Source organism: Cucurbita pepo, chromosome LG02 (assembly GCF_002806865.2).
Source record: "Cucurbita pepo subsp. pepo cultivar mu-cu-16 chromosome LG02, ASM280686v2, whole genome shotgun sequence".
NCBI classification, from domain to species: domain Eukaryota; kingdom Viridiplantae; phylum Streptophyta; class Magnoliopsida; order Cucurbitales; family Cucurbitaceae; genus Cucurbita; species Cucurbita pepo.
This window is the reverse complement of record NC_036639.1, coordinates 4,679,961-4,697,146: the sequence shown is the minus strand read 5'-3', so window position 1 is coordinate 4,697,146 and position 17,186 is coordinate 4,679,961. Positions and strand designations below refer to the sequence as shown.

The following is a 17,186-nucleotide window of genomic DNA, read 5'->3' as shown; positions in this document are numbered from 1 at the left end:
AATTTGCTATATAAACGTTATATATAAATAGAAATCCCCATATGTTCTGTAACAATCAACAACAACCAAAAACAAAGGCGAAATAGCTAATAATTACAACTATTCCTTTCGTCCTGTATGGTTCGAAGAAACCGAGTAATATGTCTAAGATCAGTAGAACAGTTTTAAGAGATTCAAAGACCGAAATGTCGACAGATTACAACACCATAGTTAGACATCTAGTTTCGCTTCGCAACCAGTGCGGCGATGACAACAATAACCAGTCCCATGATTGATGATCCCATGGCAATCTCTGCAGTGGAGTATCCAGAGGTTGCTTTGTCATTTCCAGAAACTTCAGATGGTGAGGATCCGAATACTTTCTGAAGAAAACTGGATGCTGTAGCCAGCATGTCGTCGATCGATGTTTTAATATATTCTAGTGTCTCGTGAAAGACATTACTCGATTCGTTTTTCGACTCCTTGACAAAGTTTACTTCTGGAGACTCTTCAAGCTTCTCAGATAATTCTTGATACTCGAGTGCCTTGTCTACAAGTATAATCACACCATTAGTGATAAGAGACGCATGCTTACAGAACTATCAGAGACTAAAATTTGAACTTTGAACAAAGTCTTACTGGTCTGATATGATTGCAAGAAGCTCTTAAGCGCTTCATTGCCCAACATTGCATTCCAGACATTTGGGTCAGAGGCAATTGAGGCAACAACAGTCTGAATAGGAGAAAGCCATAAACAAGTGACGTTTTAAACTCTAAAGATCAGACCTCTAAATGAATTCGTTGGCTAAATAATGCACAAACTTCTCCTCATAATTAAAGTATCTTTTGGGAGGAAGAGTTCAGCCTTTTAATTACCTGAGCTTCAGCACTTTCCTTGAGCAGCCTAAATGCCTGAATTGCGTGCTGAGGCACCGAAGTCTGTGGACTTGTCTGAATAGTTGAACAAGACTCGGGCACTAGTTTACTGTTTGAAGATACAATCTGATTCAATCCACAAGATTCTGGTGAAGAAGACAAGTATACCCTGAAAAAAATCAATTAAAAAATCAAGCAGAAGCTCACCCCTGAACATAGCAGAGCAATGGAAGCAAGGAGGTTTGTAAATTACAGCGATAACTGTTCTACTGCTCTTAAAGTACATGATATTGGAGCGAAAATCACAACCTAAATTCGAGAAATGGCACTTCAAAGCTCTCAAATTGGATTTTCAGGTAAAAATAACATCATTGTATAACAATGAAGAGACACAGAACATATTCCGAAAAACAGTGGACTTTTCTTCCTTTGATAAATGAAGGATTCTGATTGATTTTTCCTACAATTTTGTTCTTCTTTCGTTTGACACACAATTCCACCTATTATTCACAAACTAATGAAATGGAAACCAGTCAATTCGACTCCAAGTTCAGTATAAAGAACAGGGCACATAATAAAATCATTCATCAGTTCAATCAAAACTCGAATTCATGAAATTCATGACATACTTATCCAAAGCCTCCTTAACCTCCGTCGTAGCTTCCTTCGCCTCTTCGAAACTCGGAACATTCCCGAAAACAATTCTCGGTTTAGGTCCAGCGGCCTCCATGGCCAAATCGTCTTCGAAATTGGCGAACTCCCAGTCATCAATCTCCCACATCGGTTTCTGCAAAACCTCCACCTCAGTGCTAGCGGTGGTCTTCGCCGACGAAACCGGAGAAGACGATCCGACGGAAACCGACACCGGCCTCGATGAGCCGCGAAGCAATTTCCCGAACTGAGGCACCGTCGATGAACCTCGGAAACCGGCGTTACCGGCGCTGGCCATCTTCGCCGCTGCCCTAACGAATTCTCCTCCTCCCATGGCAGTGAAATCGGATTGGCTGAATCTACAACGAGAAAGGATTGAAGAGACTTCGCCAGTTTATTATCGCTTCGGAATTTTTAATTTTCCCTTTTTAGGTCGGTATATGGAGGAAAAATAAGATGCTTTAAGATACATAATATCCCACTAATAAAATCCTGCCACGTTTACAAAGCTGCTGAAATTATATTACGACCGTCGGATGTAATCTGGAATCTTAAGCGCGCAAATAAATACTTGAATAGATTTAATTCAAGTGGTTTGGAAGAAGTTACTGTGCAATCGATTGCACACAATTTTATCCCAATATTTGGACACTTGGCACCACCTTGGCAACTGTTGAGTTCACTTGCCACGTAAACTAGAAAATACCTCCATCATTTATATCATATCTCTATCCCAATGGTTGGATTCACATTCTATAGCTTATCTGAGATTATCTCGATAACTGATGTCAAGTGACTCATCCTAATGATCGGTATCATATAATCTAGCTCGTTTGAGCTCCTATTTCAATCATTAATGTCTCATGATCTACTCAACGATTTATTGTGCTATCTAGCTCCATCGAGCTTACTCCAACCTTAGAGTTACATGATCTTGCTCTCCCGAGCTTGTCCTTATGCTTGAGTATACTACAATTCAGGTATCTATATGACCTTTGTTGATAAGAATCTACAAACATTCATTCTTCATCTACAAAATTGGATCGGCTCGGTTCAACCATCATTTCTAGAATTAGAGGCGGATACGATTGACGAAGGATAATTGAATATTTGCACGGTTGAAGTTGGAAGACTTTAAAATGTCAACAACAGGCTTTAAACCTATACGATGAAAGCCAATAAATTTCAAGTTGGTCTCCTTATCCACTCAAACATATCAACGTTTGTTGGAAGATTTTATTGTTTTTTTCGTTTTCATTTTGTCATTGTTAAATGGTCAAAATTGACTTCATCTTTTGTGGAGATTAAAGGGGATCGGGATTGAATCCCGACCACAAACGTCTTTTTCGGGAGACCATAAATACCCACAATATGTTACGTAAAAATGAAATTGAGATCTCGAATTGAGATGTTTTTTTATTAGAAATCCGAGTATCAATTTTGCCATTTCTAAGTTTCAAGTCATGTGGTAGAATTGCATCCGAGCCATTCAATCAAGCCTTTGATCAAGTTAGATTGTGGAGTGACTCAATTTAGAACAAGGTTCCAAATCTTGCTTCTATATCTTCGATTACGTAATCTAATTCTAGCCTTATCTCTTGGTTGATCCAAATTTCGTACAAGGAGGTGTTAATTAGATTCAAGCGTTCTTGCTAAAATAAAGTTTGGATCGGGCTGAAGATTAGGGTTGCCTTATCATTTGTCCTCTATGTTGGGACTTATACTCTAAACCTCTTAATCAATGATTTAATTTTAACAATAATTTTGATTATTCAGTTGCAGTTTTCACATTTCTATTGTAGGAAGAATTCAAGGTTATTAATGTAATCTTTAACAATATATGGTAAACATACGAAAGGATCATGTTCAAGTAATAACATAAAGGGTTTATAATATGCATATAATATTGAGTGTCTTATTATGATAATTCTATCGATACGACCGAGTTAATAGCTGTTACAAATGTTTAGCGTTTATAATTCTTTCTCATATAGTGTAAGTAGATGAATAGTTCTCTTAAATATTGATTTCGATATTTGAACAATAGATTCTCACCATCTCACTAGCTCGAGAGGGACCTAGTTTATGTTTGGATCATATAAACAAATTGTTCATTAAAAAATCAGTGACATTTAAGGTAAAAAGATGTAATTACACGAGTAAAATAGACTTCTTATCCAACTGTAATTACAAACAAGTCGTGAAGTAACAACTTGCTAATAATAATTATATCAATAGATACAACTTGTCTTAAAGTACATAAGAATACAACTCTAGTTATACAGAAGTAACATATAATTAATAAACAAAAATTAATTAATTAAATTGTTCATAAGATTCAATTGCTAGCTCACAGTAACACTAAAACAATCCGTTTAGTCGAAAGAAAAAATTGAAGTGCTTAATTTAATATTTAGTATAATTTACGTATTAAATATAAAAAATATTTAATTTGAAGAGCGGGAAAAATAATTATTAACATTATTTATTTTATATCTGAAATATTAAAAAAAGTTATATATATATATATATATATATATATATATATATATATATAATATCGAGATAATGATATTTAAATATGAATACGCTGCTAACTTCACCATTAAAATCGTGTGACAAACACCACTCTCGTGGTTTTTTTTGTTTTATATGTCACGTTCTTCTCCACTAAACAAATTTTACGGTTGCTGTCACACGACAAAAAAACACCAAACGGTACACGTGATTTCACATCCACGTTTAATTACGCTTTAAATAGATAATTAAAATTAAAAACTAAATTAATATATTTTATTTATAAAGGCATAAATCTTAAATTCCATTAAACGATAAATATCGACAATGCTAGAAGAAAATCTCGGCATATTTATCTGTAGGGACCCCCGAAAGTCCAGTACACGTCAACAATGTGAAAATATCTTAAGCTTGTTAATTAATTTCTACTAATCAAAACATGACACGTGGTTAGCAGTAATGATCTGGAGCCCACGTTGGAAATTATGTATGCTACTAGTGGGTCCCACCCATAGGGCCATAGGTAGTGGGCCCACACTCACGCGTATAACAAAACCTCCGGACCCCACATTTTATAAATTATTGATAATTGCGCAAAAAATACCAAATAAATTAAATTAATAATTAATAATTAAATTACAATATCCTTTGCTTTGGTTCCTTATCTATTTTTTTTTCTTTTATTTAATTCTTTTTTTTAATTATAATTTAAGAAATACAAAAAGGAGAAATATTTACACAAAAATCCCTAGTAATTTTTAACCCAAAAAAAAAAAAAAAACAATTAGAATTAAAATTTCGAAAATTTCCCGTTTGTTGGGTTAGTGACCTCAGCAACTCTAATTGTCACAACCGAACCTAATTGTCCCGTTGTTCTTTCTTTTTTAAACTTAGGGTAGGGTTGAATTGAGTTGTAACTCTATTTCGGGTCGACCCAACTAAAAAAAATTGAACCTTCATAATTTGAGCTAAATAATCTAAATTGATCGAGTTATGGAGAACTAGACACACGGGCTCTGAATGTATACTAAAGTGTGATCGACTGGTTTTTTTTTTTTTTTTTTTTTTTTTTTTTTTNAATTATTACACAATAAAATGATATAAATACAAAAGGTGGAAACTTGAATTTGACAACTTTTTTATTATTTATTATTTATTATTTTTTTTTTTGTTGGCTCTCTTATCTAAGAGATTCAAAGGCTCTTTGGTTCCTGAGACGATTCCTGAATGCAGCTGCAAAACCAGACACAAAGAAACTCAGTTACTATAATGTTTTACAAAACAGAACAAAAAATAATGAACTTTGAGCTTTCAACTGCAAGTTTCCCATGTTTTTTTGTCTCTAACTTTCAGCTCATAGTCGTTTTGGGAATGTAAAGATTAATGGAGCTCGCCAAAAATGGAACAAAAGGAAGCCATTAATGAGCTGAACTGTTAGTTGTGAAGAGAAGAAACAGAGGAGATAGAAAGAAGCCATTAATGAGAAGAAAAACAGAGGAAACAGAGCGAAGAGAAGCCATTAATGAAAAGAAAGATGAAGAACAAGAAGAACCCATCAATTTAGATTGAAAGAGAGAGGAGAAAATATGGTCAAAAGAAGGCATTAATGAAAGATTTGGAAAACTCCATCAATTTAGAGACAAAAAACAGAGGAAACAGAGGAAACAGAAGCCATTGATGAAGAACTGATGAAAAACAAGAAGAACCCATTAATCAAAATCAAGAATACCCATAAGAATCGAAGAGATCCAAGAGAATTCACCTTAAGGGATACTACAATCAGGAGGATCTTCAAAGAGGGACAAAGAGAGCTGTTTATGAGCGACACCAATGTCGATGAGTACCACACCAGAAGTAGGATAATTAACAATGATATCTTTAACAGGGAGCCATAGAAAAAGCTCTTCTTGAGACATTCCCTGCACTCCAATCAAGCTCCCATAGCTAAGATTTGCACTAAAAACACTCTCAAAAATCACTCTGTTTTCATACTTAGCCATACATGGACCATCCAAGAACACTTCCAACCGACCATTTTCAGCCACAGTGTAAGACTTCACTTGCTTCGGCACTAGCCCGGCCGGCAGCCCCATGGATCGAAGAAGCTCATGAATTGAAGAATCGTCCTTAGAATTAGAGCAAAAACAAGAACAAAAACCCAAAAACAAGATCATTGAGATCCAAAGGCTAAGATTCTGGCTGCGAAACAGAGCCATGGCTGGAGAATTTCAGAGAGAGACAGAGAGAGATGGAGGCTGATGGGGTTTTGTGATAGAGAAAGGTGGGGGACACTGTTTGGGGGAAGAAGAATGAGATGAGCTTGAAGGGTGATTGTGAAATTACGGTTTTGTCCTTGTAGGGGGTATATTTGGTAAGGGATCCTTCAGATGTTTGTGGTTTGTTTTCCTTTAGTATCCTCTGTTTTTGGGGGCTTGTGGTAAGTGGAGCTTAGTTTTTGGAATTTTGTTCTTGTGGGGGGTATTTTGGACATTTCACATGAGACATTTTGATTAGCATTATGATACCATTGGGTATATTTCAAGGTTTTGAGATTTGGTGGTAACAAAATTGAGTTCTTGATATCATTGCTGATTATGGGATATGAGCGTTTTCATTTTTATTGGACCGAGTAACATATTTCAAGTTTTCAAGAACGGTCAAAAAACCGTAAGAGTAGAAGATTTAAGATTAGAGGTATAGATACTTTTACGACTTGTGAATGTTTGATGTTTGAGAATAGGAGATTTAGTTGTGAACTCTATTCGGATTGCTCGGGTCACCAACCAGACCAACACAAAATTTTAGGAACAAAGATGATGTTGAATACGACGTTGCATTGAGAGACCTTGGCCCTGAGTAGAATCAATGTCAAGTTGAGTGACTTGGTGTAGTGTAGAAGCAAGTCGACTCTGTCGCATATGATTGAATAAGCACGTGCAGACAGCATGTGTGGTCAAACAAGTTTGGATTCTGCACAAGTGATGTTCGGTGGGAGAAGACAAATCTCACCTAAGATCCAATGAAGCCACAAAGCGGGGCGAAAAATAAATATTAGATTTGGATTTACCTCTAGGCTGATCGTGAGTGTGTCAAGATCACGACTTGGGTTGGTCCAAAAAATTCTCTAATCTAACTCAACTCAACTCAACCCGTGTATACCCCTTTTAGAATAAAAACAAATTTAATTACACAAAAGGGGCATTTTCGTCCATGAAAATCCGAACTCAATCCGAAGCTTTCAGGTGGGGAAACGGAGAAAAAATAAACACCACAACCGGCGGAGGAAAAGACAGAGGACGCGAACGGCAAAACGTTGTCGTGTAGTTAAAATGAGAAATAAAAATAAAAATAAAAATAAAAATAAAAAACCTCAAGGGATGGGCAAAACGGTAAAATAACTCACAACAATATTTTTTTTAAAAAAAATATAAATCTCTCTTCGTATCGGCCAATCCCAATCCCACGATAATTTTCGGAAACCGAATTTCCAAAACTAGACATTGAAAAGGACAATAATTACGACGACATGCCACTATGAAGTCACGCGCGTACTGTGCTACGAGAAAAATAAAAAAAAATAGAAAAAAATAATTCCAGGGGAGTAATGATGATACGGTTACCTGATGTGGACGGGTGATGGTGACCGTAGCGAACTGATTTGACGCACGAAGACCAAACAGTATGGAGGGGTTACCTGCGACTTGAAGACCGGGCGGGTGGTTTTTAGCGAGTGAATTGGACCGGCCGTCGGTCCAAATGAGAGCACAATAATTAGGGTATTAAGAAAGTAATTAAAAGGTGGTTAGGGATTCCATAGAAAATTCTCTCCCAATAATTGCTTAAAAAATTCTCTCTAATTTTTGTTTTTGTCTCGTCATATCGTATGCTAATGTCGTACGATTTTGTGAAGACCTGTATTTTTGGTAAACAGTTTCCTTAACATGGTCACTACAACACCCTTACCTTGTTGTCAATAATTAAATGGTATACGACAAAGAGATTCCTGAAAAACCTGTATGCAGTCAAGTATGATTAAGTTAGAGAATATGTTTATAAGGACATTAACACACGTGATAAGACATTAAAAGAAACAAATAAGAAAACTAAAGAAACAAATAAGGACATTAACATGTAACGACCCAAACCACCGCTAGCAGATATTGTCCTTTATGGATTTTCTCTTTTAAGCTTCCCCTCAAGGCTTTAAAACACGTCTGATAGGGAAAGGTTCCATACCCTTATAAAGGGTGTTTCGTTCTTCTCCCATACCCTTATAAAGGGTGTTTCGTTCTCCTCCTCAACCAACGTGGGTCTCCCATTATAGTTTTGGTAAACAGAAAAACAAAGTTACAAATGTTAAGATTAAAGTGGATAACAATCCAAACTTATTATTAGAAATATACACAAAAAGTGAATAATATTCATCAATGTATTTTTAATTGGATAAGAAAAATTGGTAAGATAATCGACATTTAAAGAAAAAAAAAAAAGTAGAAAAGATTTTTGATTGTGAGGTGAACACGAAGAGAAGTCCAGACAATCAGTCAAATGTCAGAGCTCTCTTCAAAGCCCATTATTGTGCATAGATTGTGGCAGCAATTTTATTGGATTCATCTGTAAATTCCACATTCATCTTTGATAGATTTTATAAATATCCATAAAAAATAAAAATACCTAAATATAAAGAGTAACACCAATATTTATATAACAATGAAGACATGGTATTGAGAGCTCATCAATCAACCAAAACCGCTCAAAATTCCTCCATAACATGTGTTGAAGATTGTTGTTGAGGAGTCCCCGCATCGGCTAATTAAGAGAATGATCATACATTTATAAGTAAGGAAACGAGACCCCAAAAACTAAAAACAAAACCATGAGGGTCTATGTTCAAAGTGGACAATGTCATATTATCGTGGAAGTCCATGATTCTTAACAATCTGCAGTTCAAGAAGGTTTGAATACTAATAAAAATAACGGTTCTAAACTATATATTATATTCTCCAATGATACCCTAAGCTATAAAATCATATCACAGAACAAAAATCCTTTTCAGGTTGAACTACAGCACATGTACAAAAGTCCAAAGATGAAATTCTATGAACAACCTCTTCATTTTGCATCTATCTTTCTTGGTAGTTCAGTTCAGAAGCTCAATCTCAAGTCATATTATACTAATGGATTGCAAAAATGAACAAAAACATTCTATTTTCCAATGCAATCACTGCAAATAATGGAAGGAAAATCCGTGTACTACCTTAATCCGAATTTGATTCCGTTCTGGTCGCTTGGGGTCTCGGCTTTCGTTGTTCGGGAGGAGGGCCATCCCTTTTTCTTTCGTATCTCCTACTTTCGTATTTTGTTTCTCTTCGTTTCTTTGGTTCATAAACAGGATACTTTGATGGAATTATCTCCCCATTTATATACTTGTCACCTAAAGTTAACCAAAAAAAGAGTATCATAATCGATTCAAACTACTGTTATGGTTGCAAACTAGCAATACCGTCTTCAAGAAACAGGGAATAAAAAGATACAGAGAAGATATAAACCCAACCTCCATAATCTTTGTTCTTGACATCTAAATAAGAATCTGGCAACACCCAAAGAACTCCGGGTAATCCTGCAATGAAAAGGTTATAATGGCAACTCTCAGCATGATCGTCAGAACAGGACTTCCAAAAAAAATTCAAAAACTAATACTTACCCTTGAATTTCTCGGATGTTTCTTCGGACACCGTGCATTGGAATCCAGTGTAGGTGGTGGTGCTAAAGGCATACATGTTTTTCTTAGCTTCTTCCATGCTGTTTCCAAGAAAATCCACACATGAGAGATCAAAATCCCAGAAGGTTTAGTTCTCAAGTTTTTTAGATTAACCACATTCTAATGAAATAAATGTTAAATTAAATGTTTAGTCCTGAATTTTAAGAGTTGTGCCTACAGGTCCTTCCATTAAAAAAGTGTGATAAATACGTTTCAATTGTGTTTAATAGATAATAGAACCATGACTTATAAAAGTGTCTATGTAACAGCCCAAGCCCACAGCTCACAGATATTGTCTTCTTTAGGCTTTCCCTCAAGGTTTTTAAAACGCGTTTGCTAGTGAGAGGTTTCCACACCCTTACAAAGAATGTTTGTTCTCCTCCCCAACCGATGTGGGATCTCACAATCCACCCCCGTTGGGGTCCAACGTCCTCATTGACACTCGTTCCCTTCTCCAATTGATGTGGGACTCCCTAATCCACCTCCCTTTTGGGACCCAACATCCTTGCTGGCACACCGCCTTGTGTCCACCCCCCTTTGGGGCTCAGCGTCCTCACCGGCACACGCTCAGTGTCTGACTCTGATACCAACTGTAACAACACAAGCTCACTGCTAGCAAATATTGTCCTTTTTGGGCTCTCCTCATGGTTTTTAAAACGCATCTGCTAGGGAGAGGTTTCCACACCCTTATAAAGAATGTTTCGTTCTACTCCCCAACCGATGTGGGATCACAGTCTAACAGATCCTTGACCGTTTGATTTCGTGATATCTTGGTATAAGTTGAAGGTTTGAATTACATTTTCCAATCTCTCTCATATATCGTGTGTAACTATAATTTTATTGTTCTGACCTCCTTTAGTAAGTCCACTGGTTTCTCTTATTATAAATGGTGCTCTAAAAGAGGGAAAGAAAAAGACTAGCAGAGCGAGCAGGAGGAAGCAATCACATTGGCACCAAATCCCTATTAGAGGTGCCCTAAAAGTAGTAAAATAGGCAACGAAGAGGGAACCGAGAAACAGATACAAGCACAACCATCTCTCGGCAAATGGATAATGATCGTTCTTGTTTCACTTCAACAACGAAATTCGAACCTCACCAAACTCCTATCTGTTATCTAATGAATATTTACATAACTCAAGACGCTTCCATATCGACATAACATGTCAATTTCCAACAACTTCATACGTTTCTATAATTTCCTTTTTCAGTCTACGAAACCGATGCATGTCCGAGCAACGATTCTTTAACTCTTTACTCAAATGAAACTCTCACACAAACATTTGAAATGAAAACGAACATAAAGATATAGAGAGAGCGAAAAAGAGAGAGAGAACCTTCCCAATACAGTAGCAAGAGTGTTGAGGTAGGTATCAATCATCTGTTCCCTCGTCGGAGCAGGATCTTTGGGGAACTCCATGACAATAAGCCAATGGTTATAATCACAACCAGGCAACATAATCTCCTCCCTCTTCTCATTGCTACTACTCCTCTCCGACGAGTAATCGCTATCCAAAGCGGCTCGCACCAAAACCCCCGATTGAGAACCGGAATGAATGCGAGCACTCGAAATCCGACTCACTGACTTGAGTTGAAGGAAGTGACCTTGTTGAACTCGTGGTAAGAGCGATGGCTTCTGAAGTGGAATTAGGGACTGAGGAGAAACGGAGAGACTGGTAGCCATTAGCATTACAGAGAAAAAACCAAGAGGATAGCGAACTTTCTACGAGAAGATGATGTTTACGGGAAAAGAGGTTTTAGGAGAGATTTTTCAAAGAACTTTTTGGGCCGACAAGTGGTCTCGGCCCAAATCAAAATCTGAAACCCGGCCCATTAGCTCACTTACCCAATATTATCCGCTTTGGCTCCTTACATTTCACCGTCAGCTTCATGGTTTTAAAACGCGTCTGTTACGGAGAGGTTTCCACACCCTTATGAGGAATGCTTTGCTCCTCTCTCCAACCAATGTGGGATCTCACAATCCACCGTCCGATGTTTGGTTCTAATCTCACAATTGGATTGTGATGTCCCATATCGGTTGAAGAGGAGATAAAAACATTCCTTATAAGAGTGTAGAAACCTCTCCCTAACAGACACGTTTTAAAACTATGCAGCTGACAACGATGGTAAGCTAAAATTAGTCATAGACTTACGTGTTCAATTGCTTAACATGATTTACACCGTTAAAGTGTCGGACCTATAATATTTACAAATTTTTACACACTTATCTCGCCTCCAAGTGGGTAATAGTTAACTCATTAGTGGTAAGAAATTCATTTTCGTTTGAAAAAGAACGAGCTTCAAGTGAGTCTCCATCAACGTATAATCCAGGTTGTTTTGGTTGCACCAACGCACCATCACTACTTAGCATTAGAACCACATTTGACATAGTCGGTCTATCCTCGGGATGTTTTTGCAAGCACAGAAGGCTAATATGGATGCACCGCAATACTTCAGATGGAGCGTACGAGTCCGTAATGGATGTATCAATAAACTCTAATGGTCTTCCTTCCTTCCATAATCTCCATACCTAAACATAAAAAATACACCATTTAATTAAGGATTATAGTTTATCGTGAATCAATCAAAGTACGTAACTTACATGACCAATAAAATTAAGAGCGTGATTTGGACGACGAAACCCCTTATTTTTCTCTCCACTTATAATCTCCAACAGTAAAATCCCAAAACTGAATACATCAGACTTGATAGAAAATTGTCCGTTGCTAGCGTATTCCGGTGCCATATACCCGCTATAAAACACACCCGAAAAGGTAAAGCATTAAACTAACGAAATAACGAAACTCTCGAGGAGGAGAATACGAAACTAGAGATACTTACTATGTTCCAACTACTCTCTTAGTGTTCCCCTCGATCTGATCGCCACGAAAAGTTCTAGCCATTCCAAAATCCGAGATTTTCGGGATCATATCAATATCAAGCAAGATATTACTCGGTTTGAGATCTCTATGTATAATCCTCAATCTAGAATCTTGATGAAGGTAAAGAATCCCTCTCGCTATTCCACATATGATGTTGAATCGTTTCGACCAATCTAAAAGCTTCCTTCCAGCCAAATCTAAACGGTTTCACAACGAGCGAACGTTAGTTCAAAACGAACATATATGGCTAAAGATACAGAGTTTTTAGAGATTCAAACCAAATATGAAGGAGTCCAAGCTGTTATTAGGCATGTATTCATAAACCAACATCTTTTCCTCCCCTTGAATGCAGCAACCCAGAAGCTTTACAAGGTTTCTATGCTGAAGTTTGGCTATAAGTTTTACTTCATTCATGAACTCATCCATGCCCTGTCTTGACTGGTTGGACAGCCTTTTTACTGCAATTTCTTGTCCGTTTGGAAGCCTACCCTACAAGTTTATGGGCAAATGGTCAATTGCATTGTATTATGATGATCATTGTTTTCAATATGTGTTTTGTTTGGTACCCAGAAGACTGCACCAAAGCCGCCTTCTCCAAGCTTGTTGGAGTTTGAGAAATTGTCTGTCGAATGTGATATTGTTGATAAGTCATATAATGGAAGCTCCATGCTTTCCTCTTGCACTTCAAGCTTCTTACCTGTTGCCAAGTTGGAAAATCATGTCAGAAACGGATATTTCGAGCCGGTTTGGAATGACTTTTTGAGTGTTAAAAAGCACTTGAAAAGTCGTTCCAAACGAGTCGTGGTGTTGATGAAGCTAAACATTGTTAAAATGGGAGCTAAGATCATCAAACTAGAGTGTGGAGTCTAAACCTTGATGTGAAAACACAGCCAGAGACATGTTTTTGGGGGATGTTTCCTAGCTACATTTGCTCATCTTCTCATAGCTTAGTCTAGATTTGTTCGGGTTATTTCATCAAATTATGATAGGTAACAGTTCAAGGCCACTATTAGCAGATACGTATCGCTATTAGCCTCACGGTTTAAAAAACGCGTCTACTAGGAAGAGGTTTCCACATCCTTACGAGGAATGCTTTGTTCCCTTTTTCAACCAATTTGGGATCTTACAATAACACGTCTACTATAGGGAGGGTCTAGCTCTACTCTGACATTGGTTGGAGAAGGGAACGAAGCATTCGTTATAAGGGTGTGGAAACCTCTCTCTAGTAGATGCATTTTAAAACTGTGAGGCTGATGGCGATACGTAACTGGCAAAAGGGCTTGGACTGTTACAAATGGTATAAGAGCCAGACATCAGGCGGTGTACTAGTGAGGACGTTGGGCTCCCAAGGAAGGTGGATTGTGAGGTTCGACATCGGTTGGAGAGGAGAACGAAATATTCATTGTAAGGGTGTGGAAACCTCTTCCTAAGATGCTCGTTTTAAGACCTTAAGGGTAAGCCCAAAAAGAAAAGTCCAAAGAGGACAAGATCAGGAGAAGGAATTACGAAAATGCCATTAAGCGTGATAATCATAAAAAATTGAAGACATTGCAGCTGCAAATCTTACCTTGTTTCCTGCTTCGAACAACATAAAATCCGACCAAAAGCAGGGCAGCAACAATGAGAGCAGCAGCTAAAACTACAACTATGGTCAACGAGCTCTTCTTCTTTGTCTCTGCATTTAAAGATTCAGACAATAAGAAAACAACTGAAATAGAGCTAGGAAAGAAGACGGTCCATCGCTAGCAGATGTTGTCTTCTTTAGGTTTTCTTTCTCATACTTCCCCTCAACAGGGAGAGGTTTCCACACCCTTGTAAAGAATATTTTGTTCTCCTCCCCAACCGATGTGTATCTCACAATCCACTCCTTTTCAGGGCAAACCGCCTCGTGTCCACCTCCTGGGGCTTAGCCTCATCACTAGCACATAGTCCGGTGTCTGGTTCTGATACCATTTGTAACAGCTCAAGCCCATCACTAGAAGATACGGTTCTTTTGGATTTTCTCTTTCGCGCTCCCTCTCAAGGTTTTTAAAACGCGTATGCTAGAGAGAGATATCCACACCATTATAAAGAATGTTTCTTTCTCCTCCCCAACAGATATTGTTCTCTTTGGGTTTTCCCTTTCGGGCTTCCCCTCAAAGTTTTTAAAATGCGTTTGCTAGAGAGAGGTTTCCACACCCTTATAAAGAATGTTTCGTTCTCCTCCTGAACCGATGTGGGATCTCACAATCCACTCCTTTTTGGGGCCCAGCGTCCTTGATGTGGGATCTCACAATCCACTCCTCTTTGGGGCCAGCATCCTTGATGTAGGATTTCACAATCCACTCCTCTTTGGGACTAGCGTCCTTGATGTGAGATCTCACAATCCACTCCCCTTTGGGGCCAGCGTCCTTGATGTGGGATCTCACAATCCACTCCTCTTTGGGACTCAGCGTCCTTGCTGGCAAACCACCTCGTGTCCACTTCCTGGGGATTAGCCTCATCACTAGCACGTAGTCCGGTGTCTGGCTCTAATACCATTTGTAACAGCTCAAGCCCACCACTAGCAGATACTGTCCTCTTTGAGCTTTCCCTTTCGGGTTTCCCCTCAAGGTTTCTAAAACACGTCTACTAGGGAGAGGTCTCCACACCCTTATAAAGAATGTTTCGTTCTCCTCCCCAACCAACGTGGGATCTCACAATGAAAACGAACTACTACAACGGAGTTAAAAAAAAAAAGAGAACAAGGCTCATACCTAACTCAGAAGCAAGTACTTTAACATACAAATCTTGTCCACCTTTAAGAATCACAGGAATATCAACAAGCTCACCAACCCAAATGACACAACCACTCCCTGATCCTCTGATATCTGTATTAGCAAACGCCATACAAGAACAATTCCTCAAGCACATCTCCCTGCATTCATCTAACCTCATGCTTTCATTAACCCAAGAGAATTTAGTGTCAGGCAATTTCATCCCCACAAACTTAGCAAACCCCACTTCATCCAAGCAATTAAGAGGCCTATTTCTAACACACCCTTCTGTATAATCCATCAAATTCCATCTCTCTGCCACCTTTGGCTTAAACCCTTTTAAACATTTACAAGAAGGCATGCTCTCAATGTTGCAGCTCCCAAAAGCACCACAAAAATTGTACGTATCGCAGTACTCCCTCGGTATTGAGGCGTATACCTTCCAGTTTTTCTCAGCTTCCGACCACAACAGAGCCTCTCTCTTGAACTTGGATTGGTTCAACACCATTCTTCCAATCATTGATTGATTAATCAACTGGTAGCTGTAATAAACCTCATCTTTGTTCTTCGTGTAATGGAAGACGAAAATTGGGAAAGCGGTGAAGGGTTTGGCGCTGTATCGAATCCCATTCCAAGGTCCGGATCTCATGAACTCTTGAGTACCGTTCCACATGGCGGGTTCTGGGTAGCTATGATTCTCCATTTCCATGGTCAATGTTCCAGGAGATGGGTCGTCCCAGTTTTTCCAAGCGGATAATCTTCTGTTCAAGCCAGTTTTATAATCCCATCCCAGCTTCATTCCTGGCAACAATGTATCCGTTGGATAATCAAAGCTTTCCCATAAGAACACCTCCGAGTTCCCATTTTTCAGGACCAAATTCCCAGAATCCAGGAGCTGCAGCCTGGGATTTTCCACTGGTTTTAACGATTTTGCTGACCAAACAACAAGATCATCATTCTGGGTGAGAGTGATTTCACTGGCTGTGGTGTTGATTCTTAAAACACCATGAAGATCTTTGATCGGGGCTTCTCGATTGGCGACCCAAATCACAGTGGGAATCGGGATGATTTTGTACCAAATTCCCAAGTAACGATTCATGGGATTTCCAGGGCTGAAGAAACCCATCTCGAAATACCCATTTTCCGAGACCAGGGTGTTGCCATCGCTGAGGGTTTGAGAAGGGGTTAAGAAATCAACAGCCGATGAGATATTGAAAGAAGAATATAAGAACAGGGTCATAACAAAAGGTAGCAGAGGAAGATTATCCATTCTGCATTGGGTTTCGTTCGGCTTTGCTACCATTTCAGTTAAAGGGCACCGCACAGTGTGCGACGAGAGCCTGCAAGACTTGAATTCCAATCAACCCAATGAGAAACACATAAACTTGATTGGCCATCCGCCTAGAGGTAAGGCCCATGAGAAAAATTGACCCCATATTTGACTTCTTTGTAACAATCAATTTCAACGCTATTGATGGGACTTGGGAGGACCCAGCTATACCCATAAGAATGTTGACCATTTCAACTTTTATACTACTCCAAATTTCTTTAAGTGGCTCTACTATCGACATGATTGTATGAATGAAATGAAGTATAAACGACACATGCTCTATGGCTCCTCTATGTACCGTATTTTGTGATTAATATGACATGTATTGTGTTATGTGAAGTCATACTTGTAGGATGAAAGTCCCACATCGGCTAATTTAGAGAATGATCATGGGTTTATAATCAAGAAATACTATCTCCATTAGTACGAGGTCTTTTGGGAAGCCCAAAGCAAAGCCC

General features: G+C 38.4%; 3 protein-coding genes and 1 long non-coding RNA gene across 4 annotated transcripts; all 4 read right to left on the bottom strand.

Moving 5' to 3' along the window:
- Nucleotides 1-2: 2 nt before the first annotated feature.
- On the bottom strand, nucleotides 3-1,924 carry LOC111788571. Its single transcript, XM_023668943.1, has 4 exons — nucleotides 1,485-1,924; nucleotides 856-1,024; nucleotides 619-712; nucleotides 3-529 (listed from the first exon to the last, which is right to left on the bottom strand). The coding sequence occupies exons 1-4, from the start codon at nucleotides 1,838-1,840 to the stop codon at nucleotides 219-221; spliced, it is 930 nt and encodes a 309-aa protein (XP_023524711.1). The 5' UTR covers nucleotides 1,841-1,924; the 3' UTR covers nucleotides 3-218.
- Nucleotides 1,925-5,137: 3,213 nt separating this feature from the next.
- On the bottom strand, nucleotides 5,138-6,324 carry LOC111785771. Its single transcript, XR_002813699.1, has 2 exons — nucleotides 5,786-6,324; nucleotides 5,138-5,256 (listed from the first exon to the last, which is right to left on the bottom strand). It is a non-coding gene; the product is annotated as an uncharacterized LOC111785771 (long non-coding RNA).
- A 2,308-nt stretch (nucleotides 6,325-8,632) lies between these two features.
- On the bottom strand, nucleotides 8,633-11,648 carry LOC111785747 (multiple organellar RNA editing factor 9, chloroplastic-like). Its single transcript, XM_023666144.1, has 5 exons — nucleotides 11,119-11,648; nucleotides 9,728-9,825; nucleotides 9,578-9,643; nucleotides 9,281-9,457; nucleotides 8,633-8,832 (listed from the first exon to the last, which is right to left on the bottom strand). Exons 1-4 carry the CDS (start codon nucleotides 11,469-11,471, stop codon nucleotides 9,282-9,284), a joined length of 693 nt encoding a protein of 230 aa, XP_023521912.1. The 5' UTR covers nucleotides 11,472-11,648; the 3' UTR covers nucleotides 8,633-8,832; nucleotide 9,281.
- A 973-nt stretch (nucleotides 11,649-12,621) lies between these two features.
- Nucleotides 12,622-16,755, bottom strand: LOC111785739 (G-type lectin S-receptor-like serine/threonine-protein kinase At4g27290). The gene is made up of 5 exons (XM_023666132.1): nucleotides 15,399-16,755; nucleotides 14,231-14,338; nucleotides 13,230-13,360; nucleotides 12,942-13,152; nucleotides 12,622-12,860 (listed from the first exon to the last, which is right to left on the bottom strand). Exons 1-5 carry the CDS (start codon nucleotides 16,699-16,701, stop codon nucleotides 12,622-12,624), a joined length of 1,992 nt encoding a protein of 663 aa, XP_023521900.1. The 5' UTR covers nucleotides 16,702-16,755.
- Nucleotides 16,756-17,186: the final 431 nt, after the last annotated feature.

What these genes read in the sequence shown, in the direction of transcription:
- LOC111788571 (XM_023668943.1), bottom strand. Translation starts at nt 1,840, where the DNA reads ATGGGAGGAGGAGAATTCGTTAGGGCAGCGGCGAAGATGGCCAGCGCC. An exon ending in GTTAAGGAGGCTTTGGATAA is followed by an intron (nt 1,025 to 1,484) that starts GTATGTCATGAA and finishes GATTTTTTTCAG; the next exon opens with GGTATACTTGTCTTCTTCAC. An exon ending in AGGAAAGTGCTGAAGCTCAG is followed by an intron (nt 713 to 855) that starts GTAATTAAAAGG and finishes TCTCCTATTCAG; the next exon opens with ACTGTTGTTGCCTCAATTGC.
- LOC111785747 (XM_023666144.1), bottom strand. Translation starts at nt 11,471, where the DNA reads ATGCTAATGGCTACCAGTCTCTCCGTTTCTCCTCAGTCCCTAATTCCA. An exon ending in AACATCCGAGAAATTCAAGG is followed by an intron (nt 9,644 to 9,727) that starts GTAAGTATTAGT and finishes TTTTCATTGCAG; the next exon opens with GATTACCCGGAGTTCTTTGG. An exon ending in CAAGAACAAAGATTATGGAG is followed by an intron (nt 9,458 to 9,577) that starts GTTGGGTTTATA and finishes GGTTAACTTTAG; the next exon opens with GTGACAAGTATATAAATGGG.
- LOC111785739 (XM_023666132.1), bottom strand. Translation starts at nt 16,701, where the DNA reads ATGGTAGCAAAGCCGAACGAAACCCAATGCAGAATGGATAATCTTCCT. An exon ending in AGTACTTGCTTCTGAGTTAG is followed by an intron (nt 14,339 to 15,398) that starts GTATGAGCCTTG and finishes CTTTAAATGCAG; the next exon opens with AGACAAAGAAGAAGAGCTCG. An exon ending in GCTTTGGTGCAGTCTTCTGG is followed by an intron (nt 13,153 to 13,229) that starts GTACCAAACAAA and finishes ATAAACTTGTAG; the next exon opens with GGTAGGCTTCCAAACGGACA.